Genomic DNA, 27,949 nt, shown 5'->3' with positions numbered 1-27,949 from the left:
CTACCAAGAGGAGACATGCATATTATCAGCCGGTTCTGGTCAGATGATTTTTCACAGAGTTACAATGTATGGCCCTATGAAATTTTCCATTAACTGTACATATAACGCGATCTACCTGTTGGCGTATTCGCTATTACTGGGAAAAATCTAGTTTTTGATTAAATCACGAAAAAGTGGTGTTTTTTATTGCACAATCGCTATAAACATGTGGCTTGGCCGGAAGTACATGTAGCCTTAATAGCAACCCCAAGACAATTCACCCCCAGGAGACAATTGACGGGCTAGACAATTCAAATTAGATTTTTCATACCCCAATTTTTCGATTTTCGTAATCATTTTTGTCGTACCCAAATGTTTTTCGTACCCAAATTTTACGTACCCAATTTTTTTCGTACCCCTTTTTTTTCGTGCCCAATTTTTTTCGTACCCATTTTTTTCGTACCTAAATTTTTGTTCGTACCAAATTTTTTCCGTAACAATTTTTTTTTTTCGTACCCATTTTTTTCGTACCCAAATGTTTTTTGTTCCTAATTGTTTTCGTACCCAATTTTTTTTTCGTACCCATTTTTTTCGTACCAAAAAGTTTTTCGTACCCAAATTTGTTCGTACCCATTTTTTTTTCGTACCAATCTTTTTCGTACCCAAATTTGTTCGTACCCAATTTTTTTTTCATACCCATTTTTTTCGTACCCAAATAAAAAAATCGTACCCATTTTTTTAGTACCCAAATTTGTTTCGTACCCAAATTTTTATTTGTACACATTTTTTTCGTACCCAAATAGTTTTCGTACCCTATTTTTTTTTGTTTCCTTTATTTTTTTGTACTCTAATTTGTTTTCGTAACCAAATTAGTTTTTTTTTCCTGCCCATATTATGTTCGTACCCATTATTTCTTCGTACACAAATTTGTTCGTACCCAAGTTTTTTCGTACCCATATGTCGTACTCAAATTTTTTTCGTACACAAATTTGTTCGTACCTAATTTTTTATTCGTACCCATTTTTTTCGTACCCAAATAGTTTTTCGTACCTTTATTTTGTTTGTACCCTTTTTTTTCGTACTCAAATTTGTTTTCGTACCCAAATTATTTTTTTTTCGTACCCACTGCCCACATATTTTTTCGTACCCAAATTTTTGTCGAAATAATCGGCTTTCAATTTGATTTGATCTCCCCACTCATTCCATCCCGCGAAACCCTTAAGGTGTCGCAACTCTAGTACAGATAAAGCATAAATATATAAAGAAATAATTTTCTTATATATAGACAACATGTAAAAATATACAGATACAAATGTATTATACACAGACAATCTTCCATTATATAAAGGTATTACTTCTTTATATGAAGGCAAAAGATCTTTATATGAACATAAATCGTTATGCAATAAATATAAAAGATCCTTATATATACATAAAACATTGAGAGATACAGATAAAATTGTATTATATATATGTATTATACTTCGATACATAGATATTATGTATTGATATGAAGATATATGTATTTTAATTTTCTTATATGAAGTTTAGACATTAATATACGAAGCTATTCGTTATTTAGGTATTGGTCACTCATCATTATATAAAGTGCTTTCCTCATTATAGATCTAATACTACTACTACTAAAAATTGAATTTTACAAGCCAAATATTTTGCACGCACCGGAAAATTGCGCGGTAATCTACAGAATACAATGACACCCCTACATCATGGCAGACGACGCCGTAAGGAGTGTTTTGCATTCAATTGGTTTACATTCACTGTATCAAAATTGTATGAGTCAAAAAATAGATTCTATTGAGATTTGTAAATCGTTAGAAGATAACCAGTTAACAAATTTAGGTCTGGTGACCATTGGTGAAAGAATTAAGTTTAAAAATGCAGTGCAGCATTGGCAATCCATGCCCATGGCTGAGAGCGATACGGCCGCATCTGGATCTAGGATCTCGACAGGTACACTTTTCTAATCTATTTTATTAAATGTTTATTTGGTTATTCAGTACAGTGTCATTGTTTTTCCTGTCTGTCGTTAGCAAATCACATGCCAATGCAAACCAATGTCGAACAAGTCACAAGGCCATTTGAAGTCAAGTTAACAGCAAAATTTGTTTTACCTTTCAAACTTTGATTTATTTTGTTAAACTGGACTATTTTAATCAAAATTATGGTTGTGCCATCCAGGGCTTTCCTTTGACCCGAGCTCCCGGGTTTTGACGCTTGAAAATTACAGAATACCCTAGTTTGACTCTTGAGAAAATTACGTCATGCGTCACATTTGACCCGGGGGAATGTACCGACTTGCGTCAAAAAATCAAAAGTTATTAAGAGTAATCGATAATTGGCTTTGGGCGGAGTATCTTTTGGTAGACGCTAACCGTTATCGCCCGTTTCCAATCATTGAAGCACAAGTCCGCCCAGTAGGCGGAGTTTTGCCCATTGAGAAATCTAATAATGACCAATTAAAACACTGCTGGTTCGATGACGCGTGTATCAACGTTCCATTATTTATCTGAGCGTTTGTTATCAGCTGTTTGCAGAAACGACATGTATTTAACCCACCAAAGCAGAATGGACTCACCCGCATCAGTTTTAATAATATCCAATATATAATTATAACATCCCTATCCACAATATTTTGATAAATACTTCCACAATATGTCAGAATGTATTTCCAATGCTGAATACAGTGTACCCAACCCTGTTTTATTCCATGTTTGCTCCGTTCAAAGACGCGCGAAAGTTATGCTGGCATATGTACTGTCTACAAAGTAAATTTACACGCTTTGCATCAGAGTTGCTAATAATAACGATAGAACTGGTATAACTGACCGTGTGGCAAAGTGACAAATTTGGATGCTGCATCTGCTAATTGATTACAACATAGGTGTAATAATTGACCATTTGAGACGGCATAGAAAATCGGCGTGTTTGTCGCACGTCCTCGGTAAAGATGGCACATGAAATAATTAAATCCGGATTTGAGCCGTCCAGGGTCGATTTTGAGATGATAGGAAATCCAATTAGTTAGTTTAAGGAGGTATTTTGATTGTAAACGGCTGGCACTGACATGAGAAGTAACTGACGAAACATCTTTTTGTTTTGTTTTAAAACATCTTCGCTACTTTCCCAAAACCGTACCATTCTACGAACGTTGCTATAGTTGTCCGCCAACTATAAATTATCTATTAGCAAAGTAAAGCACTGCAATATCATACTTAAAACAATATGTCAACCGAATTATATATTAATTGCGTATTTGCTAGGTTACTTATTACTGGCTTTCATTTTCTGCAGACAAACAAAACACATATTTTATTTCATTCGCAAACGACGTATCTCTACACGTTTTCGGATACGGTATGGTTTGTCGATTTTAATTTATTTCCAACGTTCTTTATAACATTTTTTATAGAATGACAAATACACATGCGGTGTTACGGATGGTCTGATTGATAAAATTTTGCATTGTACTCGCAAGAAATTGCACATAGAAAGAAAATAAAGAATAACAATAAGCAAGGGCTGGAGGGGCTTTGCCCTCTATTCCCTTTATCCTACGGTCTCTGAATCTCTGCTTAATTTTCCGTATTTCGAATTTGGGACAATTGACACCCCTGATATATATTACATGTATGTCACCAGTGTTCTCCATAAAATCTAAAGTAGCCAGAAATATTTTTAAAGTAGCCAGTGACTAAGCACGCGGCATGTCGCGTGCACGAGCCGCGAAGTGGCGAGTGGGGTAGGTGCGGGAGGGGTATCCCCTCCTGCCAGGGGGGTATGGGGGGTCTCCCCCAGGATTTTTTTAAAAGTACATGAGTGAAATGGTGCAATCTGGTGCATTCTAGGGAGTTTTTCTTAGATTGAAGTAACCTAGCATTTTTCATAGAAAATAAAATATTTATTTGAAATTTATTGAATAACTCTCTCTCAAACTTTGAAAAAAGAAACATGAAATTGCAACAACTGTTTTTTAATAATCTGAATCTCAAGATCCATAGTCAGAATCTAACCGCGTTAGCAGTGTGCTACTGGGCATACCAAAAAATAAAATAAAAAAAAATAAAATTCAGTAATTATCCAACAAGACACCGTTATTTAAGATGAATGTGTTTCGAATTTCGTAAACACGCGGACGCCATTATTAGTAACTGTACAAAAAGTTGGGAAAATGGCCTTTGTCGGAAAATCCGAGATAGATTTATTTGTTGTGTCAAAGCTTAGACCAAGTAATTACGGCCATTCAGGACTCAACTTTTCGTAAAACACGTGATCAATTAACTGTTAAACTCCACCCTTTGTTCCCTGTAAAAGATTCGAAAGGCGGAGCTAAGCACGTGCAGTTACATATTTCGACAGTTGCTATTGAGTTATAAACACCCCATTGGTTTAGCGTGTTGATTGCCAAACAAAGGAAGCCAATTTTGTCGGCGAGAACAGTGCGTTTTTCATGCCTTAAGACAGGAAGCGGTTTTTCTTTCATGACGTAAAACTGTCAATTCACACATATTGCGAATTTTTGCGAGACTTTTAATAGGGTTCTCGGTCATTTGTCTACATGTTCAGTATAGAAAAAACACCTGCTAACATGAAAACTTTGGATTAAATTATCAAAATAAAAACAATGTTGCAAACTGTAATTATATTAATTGGTAAGTATCAGTTAAAAGACGACGCTTTGTTTGTCGTAAATCAACGAGTTTTCTATACAACAACTACTTCTACAACCACGTCGGGATCGAGTTTCCCCCGCGTTGTCAACGCCGAGGGCCGCCGCGTCGGCTTATCAATTTTGCCGATCGTTAACCGCCGCGTCCAAAATCATGCAAACGCCGCGTATCGCGGGATTTTCTTAATCTCCCTCCAGGTCACTGCCCGCGGAGAAGCGAGAGAAATTGGGGAAAACGCGTGGAGTGTACTGTATCGATCGGTTTTATCCGTGCTTCTTCCTGTTCGTTGCAAAATTAACGCGCATTAGAATAGAAACATCCGGTTAGTTAATAGAAAGACGAAATTGAAAAATCGCGTCACAACTGGAATTAAAACGGGCGTTTTTTGCGCCGTTTTCAATTGATATTTTTTGGGAAAGTAGCCGGCGCCTAGACTGTCAGTAGCCGGCGAAATCGCCGGCCGCCGGTGCTTCCGGAGAACACTGTGTCACTACAAGTGCGAGTGTATTTTTCACAATGTTGGTCACAATGTATGTTTGCATTATCTCTTTTATTGACTGGAATATATTAAGAAATAAATGTTTAGATATTTGTAAATTTGTTGCTTTATATATATATATATATATATATATATATATCTCTTAGTAATTCGCTTTAAGTACAAAAGATCATTGACTCTCCTGCGTTATTATTATGACTCATACAAATTTGATTTTGACTCTTGAAAATTTGGTCCCAAGAGTCATTGACTCTTGAGATTGGAGGTCTAAGGAAAGCCCTGGCCATCTTAGATTTATATAATCCAAATAATGATTAATTTACGATCGTTTTCCTATTGCAAATTGTTTTTCAAATTTTATTTCAGTTCTTCTTGTTTAATCTTTGCTAACACATGCAATTATCATTAGTTACATGTAAAGACCACCATTACCCCTTAAAAGTGTGTGAATTATGTCAGAATATCACTTTGTAGATATTTAAAATAGATATTGTTAACAAAATACACATTGATTTTGTTTCTTACTCTTAAATATAAAATTACTTCAGACGAAAAGATATATACTTATGTGCAGGTTCTAATCTTTTGCTAAAATCAGTTAACAGCGTTTTTTTTCCCCAATTGGGAATTTTTGCGTCGTAAAATTTTCAAATTGAGAAAAAACAAGTCGCAAAATCAATAAATTGCGGAAAAATCGAGTTGCAAAATTGATGAATTGGGAATCCTTAAAATGCATTTTATCTATCATTAGGGGGTACATGTATATTCTGCATCACAAAGCATTATAAGCTCTAGGTTTTAACAGAAAAACTACTAGTGATGATATTTTGACAATCATAACATGTCATGTGAAAATTGTGTAATTGCCACTTCAGTAGGAATGTGCCTGTCAATGGAATTTTTTTTAAGCATTATCTCTGAGGTTGCATAAAAAATGATATTAATAATTGTGTTTAAGCACTTAAAAGTCTCACAAGCCCTGGAAAGTAATTTTTGTGTTAACATTTTCAGTGATATCAATTAATAACAATTTAAAATAATAATAAGGAATTATCAAATTATATGTTTAATTCCAAACAGGTGAGAATCAGATCAAAGTCAAACTTATCTCTCCTCACAGTGACACAGGCACAAAGTTACATTTAACTAAAAGCAATCGCTCAAACTCAATTAACAGCTGGTCATTGTTTCTTTCTTTAATCGTTTCCAGTAGTATTTGGCGTTAATTGACTCATTCTGATGTCCAATTAAGATTTGTTTTGATGAAATTGCTGATAAAAATTAGTGTTGATAAAGTTTATTTATGTAAGGAAGACTGATTTATGTAACGATGAAATTCTTTCACGGGAAAAATCAATCACACATCACGATTATGTAAACCAGTCACATTTTACACGACGGTTAGAGTTGCGCCACTTTGAAAAGTTTTGTTTACTTTCTGCGCTATGAAATAAAGGACCGAAAATGAAAGGCTCGACGATTTCAAAAGATATTTTCAGTGAACATTAAAGGCACTAGCCATTGGGAAAGGCACTGAGGAACGTTGGAAATGGTAGATTTGGAGATTGGAAAAAGTCCGGTGCTAAAATTGGGAAGCCTCCGGTAGGCTTTGGGAAAGGTACCGTTTCCCGGTACTAGTTAAAGAAGGAAAAAAAATGCTGGTTCACAAAAAGGACTACACAATTGAAATCTTTCTGAAATGCAAAATATTAATAAACACACATGGCAAAATAAAAAAAATCATCTTAAATCGACAGGATATTCTTGGCATATTAATTTCATCAAAATGCAATCCCATACCTGCCATATGTCCCGGATCGGAAATCTGGAAAATGTGTTACACACAGTCCTTGTTTGAGTGTATACATGTACAGTGAATGAAAATCAAATCAGCACTGAACTACCTAATAGACAAAAAGCATAACCAGGGAGGTATAGGCATAACCAATAAGGCACATTTTGCTTGTTTTACAAAATTTTATCTGTAAAAGTATCGTTTACGGTAAAGATCACCTTATTTTACAACTATGCGCTACATAATTTTCATACAAAAGTAAAGATCTACTACAAAGTTTTTATGTGGCAGTTGATACGCCCACGTGTTTCCTGCAGATCATGTGACTATGTACACAAAAGCAACTTCGCAACCTTTTTCTAACACCAACAACATGTGGCTTGTATCTAGTAATGAAAGTAGTAATGCTTAATTTGATGTTACTAGATCTAGTGTATTTCTGATAGGCTTTTGGACTTATTGTTTGTGTATTGATCTCATGGATGTTAATTTTTGTTTATTATAGCAGCGATTTTCCTCCTTCTTTATAAAGTACCGGTAAACGGCACTTTCCCAATTACGAAAAAAATACAAATTTCCCAATTGCTGTCCTTAAATTCCCAATTAAAGGTAAAAAAATGAAAAAAATTTTTTTTTTTTTTTTTTTTTTTTTTTTAAGCAACATTTAGTTAGTTTCCCTTTGCAGCTCTATAGCTTGAACCTAGGTTTATATAATATTGACAGCTTGAAAACACTTGGTTATCAATTTTAAAGTATTTGGGAGCAAAAAATCAAATACACCAATTTCCCAATTTGAGGTTTTCACGACTCGATTTTTCCCAATTTTGAGGTTTTCACGACTCGATTTTTCCCAATTGGACCGGTACGGGTACTTTTCCCAATTGGACAAGGAAAATCGCTGTATAGGTAAGTTACATGTGAAATTTACCTAATTACATTGCTAAGATATCGCGAAAAAAATGCGTACCAAAAGTGCATATATCGTACATGTATGTCTATATATAGCGCTATATGTATACATGTCCCGGAAATTTGAAGTCAAAGTCCCAGATTTGGCCTGAAAATTTATGGCAGGAATGCCAATGCTATGTATAGATAAACAAGTTATTTATAAACGACCAATGACGTAACACTATGCAGCTTTCAATAAACACAGTGCAATATGGCTACAATCGGAATCCAAACAGTGATAGTGTTTTCATATCTGGAATAGCATAACTTCTAAGTTTTGACTAATGCAATAGTTGTAATTCGGAACTCGGTCCAGTCTGGGTTTTTAGCTCCAATGGCCAGAAGCCAGCAGGGCTTAAGTCATGGTACTGTGTCCGTCGTCCGTGCGTCAGTGCAATATGCGTGCGTTTACTTTTCCTTAAAACATCTTCTTCTAAAGTACTAGTCCAATTCTGATGAAATTTCTCAGGAATGTTCCTGGGGTGAACCTCTTTCAAATTTGTTCAAATTATGCCCCTGGGGTCAAATTTGACCCTGCCCCGGGGATCACAAAAATGAAAATTTGCTTATATAAGGCCTATTTTGTGAAAACTTAAAAAATCTTTTCGTCCATAACCATTGGGCCTAGGGCTATCAAATTTGGTAGTTAGAGACATCTAATAGTCTTCTACAAAATTTCTTCAAATTATGACCCTGGGGTCAAATTTGACCCTGCCCGGGGGTCACAAAATTGAACATATGCTTATATAAGGCCTATTTTGTGAAAACTTTCAAAATTTTCTCGTCCATAACCATTGGGCCTAGGGCCATCAAATTTGGTATGTAGAGACATCTAATAGTCCTCTACCAAATTTCTTCAAATTATGCCCCTTGGGTCAAATTTGACCCTGCCCCGGGGGTCACAAAATTGAACATATGCTTATATAAGGCCAATTTTGTGAAAACTTTCTTTTTTTTTCCGTCCATAACCATTGGGCCTAGGGCTTTGACCCTGCCCTGGGGGGGTCACAAAATTGAATAAACACTTATAAAGCGCCTATTTTATGAAATCTTCAAAAATCTTCTTGTCGAAAACCATTCAGACTATGGCTACCAAATTTGGTATGCAGTAACATCTTATAGTCCTCTACCAAGTTTGTTCAAATTATGCCCTTTGGTTAAAATTTGACCCTGACCCGCGGGTCACAAAATTGAACATTATATACGCCTATATCTTGCTTATTTTGTGAAAACTTTTAAAATATTCTTGTCCTTAACTCAAGGACCTAGGGCTACCATATTTTGTATGTACATGTAGTGAGATATACAGTACAGCCAAAGGGGAACAAACGTATTTCGCGATCCGCGGCGGCAAGGCGAAACGAGTCGATGCCGCGTCAGTCGTTGAAGCCGCGTCAGTATGCGGCGGCAAGTCGCATTTCGCCGCGAAACTTCGCATCTGTCCGCCGAGGCATGCCGCGATCCGCGACATGATGCCGAGTCGATGCGCATCATGAAATAAAAAATCTTTTTAAAATTATTAGTTACATGTAGTTAACAAATTTTGAAAGAACAATTCTAATAATAATTAAAATCATAATAAATTTATTGTGCGCGGATTGTATTAGCATATACATGTAAGCATAGTTAATGTGTCTGGCCAATTATTAAGTTTGTTTCCCGCCCGTAGCGTATGTATTTCACACATCAACAAGGTTACGTAATTATGTTTTCGCACATACAAGTGGCCAAGGCTCCAGCATTTGGTGGATTTATAAATTAATTGCATGTTGATTCTGCTATTATATTTTAGCTGAGAAAATTAGCAGTTTGAAGCCACATCAATAATCAAGACCGTGACGACGTATTTGTAGTTTTGTTAATTATCAGCTTATTATAACTATTGTTTGAATATGCGTATATAAACATGTTTTATTTTGTTCATATTATACAGTTAATATCGCTACTAATTACCCGATAATCCCGTATATTCCAGTTTTAAAGCAAATGCTGGTAAATATTTACGATACACAAACATTCTCGATATTTCCTTAAGTATCAAATACATTTTGGCATTTGTTACTATTTATAGAGATGATGAAATAACGTCTAATTGGGACGTTTTTTTTTCTCCACTGAACACGCGATTTACGCCTGACGTGATGTTCATGTATTTATACAACACAAAATACACCCAAACTTTCCAAACGACGTTCTACATGTCTGCATAATTTTCGCGCGCTTTTTATGAAACAAAGGATATTTTAGCACTGTTTATTTGACGCTAGAATTTGCCAAAGGACGCGTTAGCATTAAATTCGGAAGTGTGTTTCGGATTACAAATTTAATAATGATAATCAAACGAAACATTAACAGTTGCGCGTAATTAATTCTACGCTACACATACATGTATGTACATGTATGTGGATATCTTTTCACTCGATCCGCCGCGTACGTATGCGGCGGATTTACTCCGCGAAAGTACGCGAGGTTAATACAGACTCGGCGTCGTTGCGCTGCTCGATGCCGAGTGCAACGGCGATACGCCGTGTGAACACATGATTCGGCCGCTGCGGACTAATATTCTGGCCGTGGCATAGCCGCGGATTATGTTTGTGCCGCTTTGGCTGTCAGGGGTTTTTTTTACTAAGAAAGTGACGCCGATATTCGGCGTCTTCCCCTACCAGAATTTTTCCCCTAAAAATACAATTTCCCCTCCAAAAATATAATTTTTTTCTCCAAAATATAATATTTTACCCTCAAGGAAATGTTTTTTTTTCTTTTGGGAAGTCGACACTTATCCAATTTGTACCATGTACAACGATCTCGCTCTCTCTCTCTCTCTCTTCCGACGAACACTCAAATCTGGGAATCCCAGTGATTCTATATATAGCTCTTAAATTACGTCATGGAAACCGGGCAACTAATCGTATTAATCATGTGACTATTTTACTGGATTCCGGTCTTGCGCGAGAAGGATGTTTCGTCAATTAATTACCGGAAACCAGTCGAGTTTTCATCCGGGTTATGTGAAAGCCAAGATAAAAACGTTAAAACAGAAAAAAAGTCTCACAATTGGTGTTCATACACGAACAAAATAAAACGTTCGGACTCGGAAAAAATTAATTGCGTTGACGCATTTTTTAAGAATGAATCATCAAAAACCGTTGAAACCCAGCAGGATTCGGAGGTACATGTAATCAACATCGATTAATACTGTCGGATTATTGTGAAAGTAAAAGTAGACAATCGGCAGCTGCCGCACCTTTCCCTGCCAATACTGTAGCAGATCTAGATCGTCAACCCATTCATCATGAAATTGAGATCATAGTATTGACATCGTTCCCCGGCCCCAGTTGAAAACATTTCCCATTATTAGATCTACATCTGCAACTTTTTTAGGACTTTGACTTTAATATCATACTTGTTCATGTGTTTAAGAACAAAAAGGTCAGAGACATGCCTCTTTTTCTAAAAAAAACATGAAGTCTGTAGGTGAGTTATAGACATTGAAAGGAACAGTTTTTATTTTTCCCCCAAATATGTCTCTTTCGCGCTCGATTTTCCCCTTTAACCCAGCGTCCAGCGTCTTCCCCTTTTTCTAAAAAAAACCCCTGGCTGTACTGTAGTAGTCCTCTACAAAGTTTGCTCAAATTATGCCCCTGGGGTTAAATTTGACCAAACTAAGGGTTCACAAAATATGTACATGTGCTTAAATAGGGCCTATATTTAAGTATTTGCGCATGCAGAGAATATTTGATTCAGCTTTTTTTCAGCAGTGGAGCAATACAGGGCCATCATGGCCCTCTTGTTCTGATATTTGAGCATGCGTCAAACAAAAGCTGCAGGATGTGCATATTTCAAAACGAGAATGAATCAATATTTACTATATCTTTGAATAGTAAATACCACTATTTGTTAGTTGGTTATTTATATGTCAATGTATATAGCCCTATTGTGATGTTTTTCCTTACATTGTCATCTCAAAAAATAGAAGAAAATTATTTGCTCAAGACCATGATTGTACCTACTGCGCGCGCTCAGAAATCGGAAAAAAACAACAGTGCGCGAGTTCCGAATGAAATCTTTTAGTAAGAAATCTCGTCCATGAGGATTCTGGGCTGTTATATGAATTTGCAGACTTTAAAGACGATTTTGAAAAAAAATTCACCTGCGGTCCAAAACTAGGTCACTAGGACTCTTAGAACAGCTTTTTGACACCCTAGAAGCGACATTTTTTACCTAATCTTTATGAAACTTGGTAAGAATGTGATTCTCATTGAAGTTTCAAATGAGTTTGAAAATGCGTCATCCCGGGTTAAAAACTAGGTCACTAGGTCAAATCTTAGGAAAGATTGTTTTTACCCTAGAGGCAACATGTTTGACCAAATCTTAATAAAATTTGTTCAGAACATGTGCCATATTGCAATAATATGGCACATGTTAATATTGACAAAAATATTATAATATTGACAAAAATATGTTGACTCAATCCTCAGGTGAACAATAAAGGGCCATCATGGCCGTCTTGTTATAAGATTAATTTTTTTACATATTATTTTGGCTTTTACTATATAATTTGGAAAATTGCCTACAAATTAGGAAGACATATTGAGTCATATTTTGCATTGGGAATCGGTAAGATATTCTGACCCACAGAATCTTTAGAAAAAGGCCTGTAGAGCTTCTTTGCACAACTGCTCATTTGTGTGTGTTTTTCGTTTGGCTAACACAATGAATATCTCAGTGCTGTAGCGCACATTGTCATATGTTTTAGTGCTCTAGATATTTGAAATTAATATATTGTGTGAACAGCAAAATAATATTCATCTCTGTTTCAGAATGCAGTTAATAATGTGTAAGAAAGATAACCTTGGCTTTTTTTTTCAGACGCTACATTAAGAGAAAGGAACTCTTTATTTATGCCAAGTAGGTGCAGGCAGCCTAGTACCAGTACTTCTGTAGGCAAAAGAAAACGTCCACGAACTTGGACTGCTAATTTTATGTGCCTTTCAAACAATCATCAAAATAAGGTACCTAACAGTGCTGAAAAAGAATGCTTGTACAAGGCAGGTTTGGGTATGAAAAAAAGTAACTTTTGAAGGAGATGCAAAAGAACAAAGTGTTCATGACACTATCATTAAAGAGTTTCCTAAACTTGAACAGTGTGGGGGGTTTGAACTGTTACGTTGTAACAGTAGCTGCAGAGTATTGAAACAACTTAATTGTAAATGGGATGTTAAAACATTAAAAAGTGTTGTAGGACCTCAAGGTAAATTTTATATTAGACCCATTCAAAAGTGTTTGACGGTTGAGGTAGTAACAGAAGATGAAGAAACAGAGTTAATGACAAAGTGTGACATATGCAAACAGGAAGTTTCTTTAGGTCAAATACGTAACCATGTTGTGTCCTGTATAGCCACAAATCTGGACCATACAGAAACGTACCTGTATACTTCACAGGGAAATTCAGATGAAGAACTTCCTGAAAGTGCTTCAGAGATAATTCATCAACAGGTACGTGCACTTTGTTTACGGTATTTATAAGTGAATACACTTGCATGTATTTGCTCGCCATATAAAAATGTTATAATCAAAACCAGACTGTACACAGATTTAATTATTAAAATACTTATTGAACTTGGTCAGAGAAATTTTGTTCTATAAAAAAAATAGCCACCAGGGGCTTCGTCAGTTCTCTTTATATTTTAATGGAGACAGTCAGTTGGAAGTCATTGCTCCCTGTCTGTGGGCAGTTTTTGTTTTAAGGAGTGTTGCGGCAGTTTTTGTTTTAAGGGGTGTTGCGGCAGTTTTTCTCCAAATCATATTTTAGATTGTTTAAAATCACTGTTATGCAGATTATCTGCGTTTGTCAGTTTGCTGTGCACAGTGTGTCAAGTTTAAATAAATACAATATGTTAATTTAAACGTTACACGTTTTTAAAGGTACATGCATATTTAAAATCAATGGTTCAAATTATGACAAGAAAAAGAAAAAAAAACTATGTCCAACTAATGCATAAATAATTATGTTATTTTGGATTAGTAGCAATGTTTTTATACGCCCGTATAAAATACGGGACGTATTATGTGAAACCCCTTGGCGGGCGGGCGGCGGGCGGAAGGCATCACTTTGTCCGGACTCTAATTCAAATTGTATTCATCCGATCTTCACCAAACTTGGTCAGCAGTTGCATCTAGTTGATATCTAGGCCAAGTTCGAATATGGGTCATGCCGGGTCAAAAACTAGGTCATAGGGTCAATAAGTGCATTTTCAAAGGGGCCTCTTTGTCCGGACTCTATTTCAAATTGTATTCATCCGATCTTCACCAAACTTGGTCAGCAGTTGCATCTAGTTGATATATAGGCCAAGTTCGAATATGGGTCATGCCGGGTCAAAAACTAGGTCATAGGGTCAATTAGTGCATTTTCAACGGCGCCACTTTGTCCGGACTCTAATTCAAATTGTATTCATCCGATCTTCACCAAACTTGGTCAGTAGTTGCATCTAGTTGATATCTAGGTCAAGTCCGAATATGGGTCATGCTGGGTCAAAAACTAGGTCAAAGGGTCAATTAGTGCATTTTACTTTGTCCGGACTCTAATTCAAATTGTATAAATCTTATCTTCACCAAACTTGGTCAGTAGTTGCATCTAGTTGATATCTAGGCCAAGTTCGAATATGGGTCATGCCAGGTAAAAAACTAGGTCATAGGGTCAATTAGTCCATTTTCAACAGCGCCACTTTGTCCGGACTCTTATTCAAATTGTATTCATCCGATCTTTACCAAACTTGGTCAGTAGTTTCAAGATAAGTAATATCAGTACAGGAAATACTGCCATTCTATACCTATGTAGGTCTAAACAATTATGATTTAAATATTGTGTTTTAGAGAACAAATGAGACTAAGTGTACACTTATTGATATCAATGCATATATATGAATATATCAGTTATATAAGTTGTTGTTGTTTTTTTTGCTTATTTCCAAAACAAATACATCAATCATCAGTGTATCATCTCCAATGGCACACGAATCGGGCGTATATTGCTCCGTCATGCGGCGCTCTTGTTTTGTTATGCCCCCACCATAAAATGGCTACAGGCATATAGTGTTTACCCTGTCCGTGTGTTTGTGTGTGTGAATGTGCAAAAAATTGCAATGGTTTCGTGTCGTGTCAATAACTTGCACTAACACCAATAAATAAAGTTGCACAAATTATGTCTCCCCCAATATTGGGGGGGGGGGAGACATATTGTTTTTGTGCTGTCCAGAGATCTGTATGGATGGATGTTCCTGGAACCTCGTCAGCACTTCTCATAAACTTGCAACACTTACTATCATAAGGGGACTGTGCAGGCAAAGTAATGTAACTCTAACTGGCATTTTGACAGAATTATGGCCACTTCATACTTAAAAAATTGGAAATTTTGTTAAGTTTTGTGTTTTGATCCCCTTTACTCCTAAAGTATCATAGCTATTGCTTTCAGACTTGCAACACTAATTACCATAAGGGGACTGTACAGGACAAGTTGCATAACTCTGGTTGGCATTTTGACAGAATTATGGCTCTTTTTGACTTAGTAACTTTGAATATTTGGTTAAATTTTGTTTTAAGATCCACTTTACTTCTAAAGTAAGGCTTTTGCTTTCAAACTTCAAATACATTCAAAATCTGTACATATTTGGTGCTTTTAGGGAAAACAGGGCTTTATGCAAGTCAAATAAGATTAGCCTGTGCACACTGATTTGCCTGTGCAATGCGCACAAGCCAATCAAGGACGACACTCTCTGATTTTATGTTGATTTTCGTTTAAAGAGAGTCTGTGGTACTGGGATGACAATTTATGCATATGCATTAAGCCCTGTTTTTCCAAAATGAAGCTTAAATTATCTTTTTTATTAATTATTTGGGAAAAAAAACACATCTTAACCTGTGCTTTAAGACAAACTCTTTATAAATTTGAATGGGTTTCGTTCATTTCAAACTTGAGTTATAAAAAGCTATAACATAATTTTGAAAACTGAGTTGCGTCTAAGATTATGCAATAGCCAACAATATCTGTGCCTTCAGCGCTTTGATTTTAGGTGTTTCGACTTTCTAGCTTGTTTTTGTTGTGAACACAGTTTGTCATCATTTCCTAGCTGAAACCTGAGATGAGTATATCTGGCATTTGTTAGAAAATTATTTTGTCCTGAACATAGCCTGAATCTGAGATAACAGCGACAATTTTATGGAAACTTTATAGGGAACATTTATTTTAGTGAATAACTTTGGTCGTACATGTTGTTTAATTGTTAACTTGATTTAATGAACTTCAATTCACTATTTAATTAAAAAGAAGTTCTATATTAATTAAATTGAATTTTGTTCATATGGGATGTTCCATTTTCAATAACCATTTAAAACTCTGAGGTTTAAAGGGGCCTTTTCACAGATTTTGGCATGTTTTGAAGTTTGTCATTAAATGCTTTGTATCGATAAATGTAAACATTGGATATAAAGCTGCTATTAGGCAAAGCAGGCCAGGGCCTACATTTTTTTTTAACATTAAAATGTTGACCCTGAGGTGGGTGAGGGGTTAGAAATCTGCATTTCATGTTGACATTATCCTAAGACAATCGATTCAGAAACATTCCGAATGATGTTAATGACCGCGGAAATTTAATCACAGAGAAACGGATGTTTCGATCGATGAAATCATCAACACATTTGCCTCGGTTAAGTGTAGAAATATTGATTTCTTGTAATTGATGCACTTGTTAGAATAATTAGTGTAATAGATGAACTATAAGTTAGTTTAACACTCAACACGTTACGGTGCCGTTATAGACATGCAGCCAGTGTTATTGGAAAGAATTCCCATGGTTTGACTTGTGAATAAGTGTGGTGTTACATTTTTAAATGTTTCTCTGTTCCATATTGTTTTAAAATTTAGTTCTCTGGTATGAAGATAATACAGTAAAATTTAGTTCACTAACATCGAGATAAAACAGTAAAATATCAAAGAAAAACGGGCAAAAGTCTTGTATTTTCTGAAAATATCTTATTATTTGTCTAGATAAGCTTAAAATCTCACCACAGGCGTTATAGGATTTAAAAATTGTCCAGGGGATGACACTCGGACCCCCCGTTTTTAGCTCACCTGAGCGATAGCTCGAGGTGAGCTATTGTGATCACTCAGCGTCCGGCGTCCGTCCGTCCGTCCGTCTGTAAACAATTTGTAAACATCTTCTTCTACTAAACCATTGAGCCAATTTCAACTTAATTTCATATGGAGCATCCCTAGGTCATGGGACAAAAGAATTGTTAAAAAAAATTTGATCACATAACCAAGATGGCCGCCATGACCATATATGGTAAAAACCTTAAAAAATCTTCTTGTCAGAAACCGCTCATCAGATTTTCAAAAAATTTCACAGGGATGACCTTTGAGGGCTCCCCTGAAAAAGTTGTTCAAAGAAATTTGATTCTTCAAAAAACATGGCCGCAGGAGCTCGTTGAACTTTGCATGTTTATTCGTTTTTGCCTATTTTGTGAAAACTTTCAAAAATCTTCCACATTTTTTGTCCGATCCTTTCCAAATTTGCACAGTGTCTTTATATCAATGAGGACACGAACCCTACAAAAAATGAGCATTATTGGTCCATGAAGTACAGAATTACCTCCCCTTGAATTGAGAAAATGGTGTTTATGCAATAAAGTCCAAATTTTTCATCCAATTCTTTCCAAACTTGTAAGGATTTAGCATGGTTCAAACAAGGGAAACAACTACGGTTTATGCATGTTCTTTTTATTACAGATTTGCCTCCCTTTAATTCATTCAAAATCTCATTTTACAGCAGAGATTCCAAATCTGACCTGTAAATGAGCCCCATATTTACTGCTGGTGCTATGTTACCTTTTCCCATTTGATCATTCTTAAGTATTGGTCTTGTAATGCTGCTACTGCTACTGCTACTGCTACTACTACTACTACTACTACTACTACTACTACTACTACTACTACTACTACTACTTCTACTACTACTACTACTACTACTACTTCTACTACTACTACCACTACTACTACTACTACTACTACTACTACTACTACTACTACTACTACTACTACTAGTACTACTACTACTAGTACTTCTACCACTACCACCACCACCACCACCACCACCACCACGTCTACTATTACTACTTCTACTACTACTGCCACTACTACTACTACTTTTACCACTACTACTACTACTACTACTACTACCACTACTACTACTACTACTACTACTACTACTACTACTTCTACTACTACTTCTACTACTACTACTACTACTACTTCTACTACTACTACTACTACTACTACTACTACTACTACTACTACTACTACAACTACTATTACTACTACTACTACTACTACTACTACTACTACTACTACTACACCACCACCACCACCACCACCACCACCACCATTCACAGTGACAAAAAACGTATTCACACAATGGCTGCTACTACAACTTATAGCCCATATAGGGGGGCATGCATGTTTTACAAACAGCTCTTGTTTCTATGGGATTTTAACCACAACTGTTCATGTTTATCTCCGACACATATTTTTAGGTCACCTGTCATGAAGTGACACGGTGAGCTTATGTGATCGTGTGATGTCCGGCGTCCGTTGTGCGTGCCTGCGTGTGTCTGTGCGTCCGTCCGTCAACAATTTGTTTGTGTAGACAGTAGAGGTCACAGTTTGCATCCAATCTTGATGAAATTTGGTCAAAATGTTTATCTTGATGAAATCCGGTTTGGGATTGTATTTGGGTCATCTGGGGTCAAAAACAAGGTCACTATGTCAAATAATAGAACAACCTTCTGTAGACAATAGAGGTCACAGTTTTCATCCAATCTTTATGAAATTTGGTCAGAATGTTTATCTTGATGAAATCTGGGTTGGGATTTTATTTGGGTCATCTGGGGTCAAAAACTAGGTCACTAGGTCAAATAATAGAAAAACCTTGTGTAGACATTAGAGATCACAGTTTTCATCCAACCTTTATGAAATTTGGTCAGAATTCTTGATGAAATCTGGGTGGGATTGTATTTGGGTCATCTGGGGTAAAAATCTAGGTCAAATAAATAGAAAAACCTTGTGTTGACAATAGAGGTCACAGTTTTCATCCAATATTTATGAACTGTGGTCAGAATGTTTATCTTGATGAAATCTGGATTGGGATTGTATTTGGGTCATCTAGAGTCAGGAACTAGGTCACTAGGTCAAATCATAGAAAAACATTGTGTAGACAATAGAGGTCATAGTTTTCATCTGATCTTAATGAGTCAGGAGAGCGATTCAGGGCCATCATGGCCCTCTTGTTATGTATTATATCCGGGCCTACAGCTAAAAAATGCTAGCTAAGCCCCTGTTCTGGATACAATGCCAGATGTATATTATACTTTATATAAGCAATCCTTGTTAAGTTTCACAAAATATAACGACAACAACAGAACTCTCCAAATTATTAATTTGTTTTGCGTTGTTCATGTTCAGTACATGTTCAATATTACTGTTTCCGCACAAATATCATAACTAAAACGAAAATTTGCGAATCTGAAACAACTTTTTTCAATTTTGTCATTTTACCCAAACGTGAAAAGGCCCCTTTAAAAGACACAGTCCCATTATGATTTTATGAAGAGAGATGTAATATATAATGTGTTATGACAGGTTATGTTAATTTCTTTCTTTCATATACCTTTTCGCTTATGTAACAATACATTAGTTGATGTATCACGCATTTATTTATAATAAAAAAGAAAAGAAAAAGAAAAGGAGACATCATGTATTATAATGTAAGGGGCACATCTCGTATTGTCCTGTTAAAGCATGCAGTCATGAGTTATTATCCCCCGCCTATCCGCCATAGGCGGAGGGATATTGTTTTGGTGTTGTCTGTCCGTCTTTCTGTCTTTCCGTCCGTCCGTCCGGAGCCATATCTTTGAAGTGCTTTGGCGGATTTCATTGAAACTTGGTATGAGTATATATATATGGATAAGAGGATGACACACGCCAAATGGCATTGTACACCATCTGTTAATAACGGAGTTATGGCCCTTTGTGTCGTGAAAAAATGCTTTTTAATATAAGCTTAGAGCTTTATCTCCATTAACACATGAGCCAGAGCCATGAAACTTGCCATAGATGTTCTCAATCATCTGGGGGTGCTTCACATTCAACACCCATAATCCTAAGGGCTAAGGTCAAGGTCACACATTGAGGTCAAAGGTCGTTCTCCATCCGTCCAGAACATTTTTGTGTCCAGAAGCATATTGGCCGGGTATATCAATTCAACGAATTTGCTTGTTTGTATTGAGGTTTTATCTGTCTTGTGTGTGAATCTATGAATAAAGTCATTTGTGAGTTACCCACCAACGAGTTCAGAGCAGACATGGCAAGGGACCGTCACAATTTTAAGGCCAGACAGGCCTAGAAACGAGGAGAAATAATGTACAGGCCACTGTTATTAATTTCACAGGCCTCAATTTTAATTGTTTAATCCTGGAGGGACATTGCATAATAAATTCACAAAGTGAATGTTAACATGTGTGTGATTTATGAAAGGGCAAAAATTGTGTGAACAGTCTGATTCAAAAAAAAATGTAATGTAATATTCATTTTGGGAAAAATATAAACACATATTAACATACATACGTTATTGATGTATTTAACACAGATTTATTAATATATTAAATACTTTTACCTTTTATTATCTTCTATTTCACTAACATGCCATAACAGTAATCTGTATAGAGTTACAAACATAAATGTGTTCATTTCAAACTTGCAATTAATTTTGAAAAATAAGTTGCCTCTTTAATTATGCAATAGCGAACAATTTCAGTGCCTTCATCCCACCCTAAAATCCCCCCACTCAAAAAATATATTTTGTTTTACATGTTTTTTAGCTCAGCTGAGCACATCATGCTCATGGTGAGCTTTTGTGATCGCCTTTTGTCCGTTGTCCGTTTTGCGACGTCAACATTTGCCTTGTTCACTCTCTAGAGGCCACATTTATTGTCCAATCTTCATGAAATTTGGTCTGAAGATTGGTTTCAATGATATCTTGGATGGGTTCGAAAATAATTATGTTTGCTTGAAAAACATGGCTGCCAAGGGGCGAGGCATTTTTCCTTATGTGGCTATAGTAAAATCTTGTTAACACTCTAGAGGCCACATTTATTGTCCAATCTTAATGAAACTTGGTCAGAAGATTTGTCCCAATAATATCTTGTTATCTCAGGTGAGCGACTTTGAGCCTTTCAGGCCCTCTTGTCTTATTTTTGGAAGATAATGTAATAAATGCCCAGACCCCCACACTATACACCCCTCACCACTGTTGTTTCAATTTCAGGGGTTTTCCATGGAATTCCATGATTTACCAGAGATTTCCAGCATAACTTCCATGGTGACCCTGGACAATGTACACCCGGGCAGTGAGGACCAGCATAATGGAGATTATTTAAGTACATTAGTTAAAAAGTGTACTACATTTTGTAAATCCAATGATGTGTCTGATCCTATTCATGTGCTAAAGATCTTTCAAAAAGAGATTGTCACTGGGAGACCATTAGAACTAACAGAAGAGACATCATCTACGGGCATTTATGGTGAAACCAATTTCATTTTGGTAGACAGAGGCGATCTACTGAAAACAGCAATTGAGGAAATAAGGGCAATAAGCGACATGAGGAAATGCCTTGAAGTTCAGTTCTATGGAGAGGTAAATACATATAAAGTGTAGAAAAAAAAACAAATGACCATACAATTTTCCAATTCCAAGTCTACTTCACTGAAAATAATTCCCTGTTTGTGATTATTGTGTTTCACTGTATTACATTTTTCATAAATATGATTTTTCAAACTTTGAAAAATATAGAAAGAATGTTGCAAAGAGGTTTGGAAATTCTGGGGCATTGAATTTCCTTGTTTTAGTGTCAGCGGCTTCTTGCCTAGCCATGCTATGGGAATAACGTAATCTTTTACACCCCAGCAAACAAAGTTTGCAAAGGAGTATGTAGTTGTCATTTTGTTGGTTGGTCGGCTGTGGGTTTGATCATCTCTCTCTGACTGCTCCAACATGTGGATCAAACTACTCATAAATTGTGTAAGTAATTGACTTGAAACTAGAGATGTGTCATAAAGAAAAAAGTGTATATGTGCAAGACCCAATTTTAACATGCGGTGATTCACCATTTTGGTAAAAAAAATGCGAACATTAGTGTCTGTAACAAATCTAGTGGGTTGTACCTGTCATTTAATTTTGCAGTGTGCTGCTGATTTTGGAGGTCCAAGAAAGGAATTATTCTCTCTTGTCCTGCAGTGCATTAAGGAAGAATACTTCGAGCCAGTGAGAGAGTGGTCAGATGACTATGAAGCTGTTGGCAGAATATTGGGTAAATTTATTAAATTAAGCTTATTTGACTGGGACAAAGTGCCATATAGTGGCCTGTACTTAGTGTTCCAAAGGCAAAGTCCAAGTCATTCAGGCTTTGAAAAATACATTATCCCAGTTGTACATACAGGGTTCTTGAACTCTGATATATGTGGCAAAAATTCCGCCCTAATTAAACCACAGTAAAATCATTCGTAGTTGACGGTCACTTTAAGGTGTTATTTTTAGATATCATAAAACCTTCTAACTTTTAACTTTAATAATATTTTATTGCATTTTTATGCCCTTGCCATGAAATTGCCCTGGGACCAAGAGGAAATTCCGGTTAAGTGAGGATTCCCGTTTAGAGGGGAAATCAACTATTTTGCTTTCAGTTGGTCATTTACATAGTCTAATGTGAAAAACTATTCTTGGGTGAGGAGTTGATTTCCCAATGAGACATGTACAAAACTATATAAATATTTTGAGGTACATTTAACATTCCAGCTCTGAGCACTCTTCAAAACGGAAGATTACCTAGAATTATGTGAGCAGAGCTAGTGGAGAAAGTATTGAATCAAGTGCTGCCTGTAGACAAGTACATCCAGGACCTAAGAAAAGGTCTTGACAGTATTCAATCAAGTGCTGCCTGTAGACAAGTACATCCAGGACCCAAGAAAAGGTCTTGACAGTCTTGGTCTTGTTCAGGTAAATAACGTTGAATGTTGCAAATAGACGTTCTGATTAGAGCAGTTAAACCAATGTACAGCGGATGAACCAACAGTTATTACGGTATACAAAACATGCTTATTAGTCCCCTGCCTGTTTCCAGAGGGGACTATAGTGTCTGTCGATGTCAGTCTGTCTGTCTGTGTGTCTACTCTATCCGAGGTGGTTTCCGGATGATAACTTCACTTAGGGCCGATGGATTTGTTTGAAAGTTGGTCTGTAGGTAGCTTAGGGGAAGATCTGGTGTGGGATTGCATATGGGGTCAAAGGGTAAAATATCTAGGTCACTGTTACTAAAAATAGAAATTCGGTTTCAATTAACATACATTAAATTCACATTCTTCAACTATCATGCATGCTGTAACTGTAAATGCACAAATAACATTGTAAATCTAGACAGATGCTGCTGTATAAACACAGCTAACCTTCAAGTAATGCAGGTAGCTGATGGTAGGGGACATGTATTGCGTGCAATACTAACTGTAAGCTTGTTTAAAGTTAATTGTATGGCCCTTAAAATAAGTATAGGTGAGTTGTTTTTTTCTCCATTGGTGTAAGCCCAATGTGTGGTTTTGCAGACTACCACTTAAATGTCTTAACCAAACCCATATACATGACAATACCATTTATTTTATAACCGAAATTATATATCTTCATTCATGACTTTGTTATGAACAAAACGAGTGCTTCAACATAATGGAATTGTGCATTTGACCAGCGAAGAAGGATGATATATGTATTATTACAAAACATGTAAAACAATTAAGTTCTCATTCAATTATTATATCCCCATAAACAAAATTTAGGGGGGTATATAGGAGTGCACTTGTCTGTCAGTTTGTCCGTTGCATGGTTTCCACTCAATAACTTGAGTTTGGTTTGACCTGTTGATGAAACTAGGATAGTGCCTTGTATCAAGACTTAGCTCGGGATTGATTTCGGGGTCCATCACAGGGCTTTTTTTCACCACTTTGGGAACATGACTAATACCCTTGAAATAAGTAATTTAAGCTAAGTAATGTAATATTAGTAGTATTAAAAAATTATGAAAATGTTGGTAACTTATCATAAAATAGAACGACATGAGCTGAAACCAATCACTTAAATGGTTATTTCAACCTACCAGTCCTTTTCTGCACTGAAAAATCTCATTATGCCCCCCTTCGAAGAAGAGGGGGTATATTGCTTTGCTCATGTCGGTCGGTCGGTCGGTCAGTCTGTGGGTCGGTCCGTCCACCAGGTGGTTGTCAGACAGGCTGTCAAGCGGTCATACTTTTTCCTACTTTTTCCTACTATTTCCTACTTTTTCATCAGGATCCTACTTTTTCCTATTTTTTTACCAAATCTTCCTACTATTCCTACTTTTTCATTTTCAATGGAGAATTTATTTTTTTTAAAGAGTTAATTTAGTAAACTTGCAGGATGAATGAATCTATGGCATGACTGTATCCCTGTTAATGTGCATTCATCTAGATGAGACCTGACAACCCATGCTGACTGTCTGCTAGCACCTCTTCAGGGGCATAAATATTTATTTCTTATGTAACTTTTAAAATTATTGACAAGTTTTTTTTTTAAGTAACAATAGTGCCTTGTTTACTTCCTTAGCATTTGTACACTGCAGACTTCACTACCTTACACAGTTCACAGTGATGCAAGAGCTGAGGGAACCCATTGTTTATTCCAGTTTTATTTTGTTTCCATTAACAACAATTTGACCAAACCTTATGCATGTTTACATGATATTGCTGTTTGGAATGTAGAGATATAGAGATACATGTATTGTATGAGTGGTTATGTAATATGGAATTTATTACACAAGTTATTGGAAAAAAGATAAAACTGATGCTTTGCAGAGTTTTCATCATTTACAAATATAATGTAATAAATTCTGTATTACATGACAACGGATATGATGTTCTATTGATATCATAGGTACATCATGTTTAGTTATTAAAGATAAATGCACAGAGCCCAAACCAAAATCGCAAGCTCTTTTAACATGCTTGCGGCAAGCTTGTCGCAAGCTTGCGGCAAGCTTGCAAAGGAAGCTTGCGCAAGCTTAGAATTGGAACCTCGCAGCAAGCTTGCGCGAGCTTGCGCAAGCTTGCTGCTAATTCTTGTTTTGCAAGCTTGCGATTCATTAAGCTTGCGCAAGCTTAGAATTGGAACCTCGCAGCAAGCTTGCGCGAGCTTGCACAAGCTTGTGCAAGCTTGCTGATGATGTTTATTTGCAAGCTCGCGCAAGCTTGTGCAAGCTTGCAGATTCCATAGAATAGTACTTTCAAGTTTGTTCAACCTTCCAATCAGAAAAAAGTAAAGAGTACAAATGAACAATTTATATTTTACAGTTTATATAACATAGTATATACATATCTACATAATTGACACATTTGAACATCTCAACAAGTTAGTGCCCTTCTAGCATTTGCACATTTACTGTTAATTATGTCGTTGAAAGCTGAATCGGACAGGCACAGTGTACCATTGTCTTTTTTAAATGCATTTAACACAAAATGTTTCACAGCCTGTGTGGCAACACAAGGCAAACATGTTGTTGATATTAGAGTATTATTGGCCTTCCCAGACCCATTGGCGCTGGACTTTGCAAGTTGTTCCCAGCTGAAAAGAACATCCAGCAGAGCAATTGTTTACTTTTGTTGATATAGGCTCCAGCATGCCGTTCTTGTGAAAGTTGCCTCTGAGTAATGTACACTTCGTGTTCTGGATGAAGGTGAACCTTTTAAACACCAGAGCTCTGAAAAAAAGAGAAATCAATACCACTGAAATGTATATAATGTTATTATTTTTTATATCCTTTTATTTCAATAAATGTGACTGCAACCATAATTAGCAGGAAGCAATTTTATGAGTTAAAATATTAAAAGATTAATTGATATGTTTCATAATGATGCTCTGAGGAATCTGCTATTCTGCTTTTTTTATGAAACTCATTGCAAGTTGAAAATTAGCTTTACAGTTCAGAGCTAACAGTTTATTTGTAAAAACAGGGTATAAGCATGTTATAGCATAGTGATATTATTATTTACTTGTGATAAAAGAAAACCTGATAATTTCTACATGACTAGATCATGACATGAAATTGATATGCTACAGAAATCAACAAATATCCGCTTTTAAACAAAAATGTAGGTCAGCTTTGAATTGGTATTTTAACAGATAAGGTCAATGTCATTTGGCAATTTTCAGTTTCAATTTTTTAATATATTCTGTGTGCTTGTTGTTTTACCGTTTCACATTCCTCCCAATGATAAGTCCCTTGCAGACTTTGATCACAGTGGTCCAACTCAAGCCATTGGGTGGAGACTTCATGTTAAACTTGTTGGCTTCCACTACACCGTATGTAAGCTGTACTCGTGTTGGTTTGTACACTGTCTGCTTTTGTGCTGCTCAGCTGTTGCAGTCTCCCTTTTTACCCCCATCCTATGATATGATCTGAAATGTTGTTTTATATAAGTACTAACTATATATTTAAAAGCAATATTTGTATTCTTATCTATTATTGTTAGAAATTGTGTTGTTTTTCCTTCAAATTGGCACACAACATTGACTTTCCATGGATCGTCCTTTTACATTTCCCACTGGAACACAGTACATCAATATAACTCAAATTATATTATTCAATAATCTAAATTAAAAAGAAATGCAGAAATCAAAATACAAACCTTTTATGCTGTTCTACAATGTAGTATTCCAGCAACACAGGAATTTGGTGAAGAATTCCAAAACACAGTAACCAGCCACTTTGAACCTCTTTTGAAACAAACTTATTGTTCATTTCCACACTGTATTAATTACACAATGTTTTTTCACACAATACTCCCTTGCTATCAGAATTGCATGGGATTTTCTACACTACAATATTGCTTGGAATTATACCTTCAATTTAGGTCAGTCAGTTGTTTAAACACTCTTGATTCAAATACATATAAACAACTTCCTGTGAATTACTAGTAACCAATCCAAAGCCTGTTAACCAGATGGTTTTATAATCCGGTTCTTGTATGAGGGCTCAGCATTGTCAGGGAATATTGGGGCAGCAGAAAACCAGGTCCAGGTCAGCTGAGGGTCAGTGTTTATCTGATTAAACATTGTCACTTATGTATCATTTCATGGAGTTTGAGACTGGAAAAATGTGTTTTAGAAATTTAAACTACTATACATTTCTATTATAGTTTATCATGCATAGAAACTCGATTCATTTTGATAACATAAAAATATAATTAAAAAAGCATTGTGTGAAACATTTAAAAGGATGAAAAGCACCAAATCTTGTTATTTATAAAATTTTAAAGAAATAATAATTACAGAAGAACAAAATTAGCAAAAAATAAGATAAATTCAAGGTGAATTGAAATATCAGCAATAACGATGTTTATGTCCCCCAGTCTATACTGGGGGACATACATGTATTGTTTTTGCCCTGTCTGTTGGTTTGTTGATTTGCACAAACTTTAACATTTGGCCATAACTATTGCAATATTGAAGATAGCAACTTGATATTTAGCATGCATGTGTATCTCATGGAGCTGCAATTTTGAGTGGAAAACGGTCAAGGTCATCCTTCCAGGTCAAAAGCCTCAAAAGGGGACATAGTGTTTCACAAACACATCACTTGTTTTTACATATATCTTTATTTGTGTCGCATACAATATGGTGGTTATTATTATACCCCGCCAATGGCAGAGGAATATTGTTTTGGCGTTGTCCGTCCGTCTTTTCGTCTTTCCGTTCGTCCGGCACTTTTGTGTCCGGAGCCATGTCATGGAAGTGCTTTGGTGCATTTTATTGAAACTTGGTATGAGTATATATATGGATATGGGGATGATGCATGCCAAATGGCATTGTACACCATCTGTTATTTACGGAGTTATGGCCCTTTGTATCG

General features: G+C 36.0%; 1 protein-coding gene and 1 long non-coding RNA gene across 3 annotated transcripts in view; both read left to right on the top strand.

Moving 5' to 3' along the window:
• Positions 1 to 1,739: 1,739 nt before the first annotated feature.
• LOC127847517 (uncharacterized) overlaps positions 1,740 to 27,949 on the top strand; it is a 35,299-nt gene continuing 9,089 nt past the window's right edge. The window contains exons 1-5 of one of the 2 annotated variants that reach the window (XR_008034006.1): positions 1,740 to 1,953; positions 12,785 to 13,411; positions 21,292 to 21,660; positions 22,207 to 22,333; positions 22,819 to 23,019. Coding sequence is in view for 1 of the 2 variants with exons in the window: in XM_052379518.1 (XP_052235478.1) it covers positions 13,241 to 13,411; positions 21,292 to 21,660; positions 22,207 to 22,518 (852 nt within the window). In the remaining variant the exon portion in view is untranslated. Of the gene's footprint in view, positions 1,954 to 12,784; positions 13,412 to 21,291; positions 21,661 to 22,206; positions 22,607 to 22,818; positions 23,020 to 27,949 lie in introns of those variants that run through there. The other variant, XM_052379518.1, reaches the window with a different exon arrangement.
• LOC127847520 (uncharacterized) lies at positions 13,938 to 14,858 on the top strand. The gene is made up of 2 exons (XR_008034007.1): positions 13,938 to 14,145; positions 14,302 to 14,858. It is a non-coding gene; the product is annotated as an uncharacterized LOC127847520 (long non-coding RNA).

Source organism: Dreissena polymorpha, chromosome 10 (genome assembly GCF_020536995.1).
Source record: "Dreissena polymorpha isolate Duluth1 chromosome 10, UMN_Dpol_1.0, whole genome shotgun sequence".
NCBI lineage: Eukaryota > Metazoa > Mollusca > Bivalvia > Myida > Dreissenidae > Dreissena > Dreissena polymorpha.
Note: the sequence above shows the minus strand (reverse complement) of the source record. Positions and strands in the feature narration are given on the sequence as shown.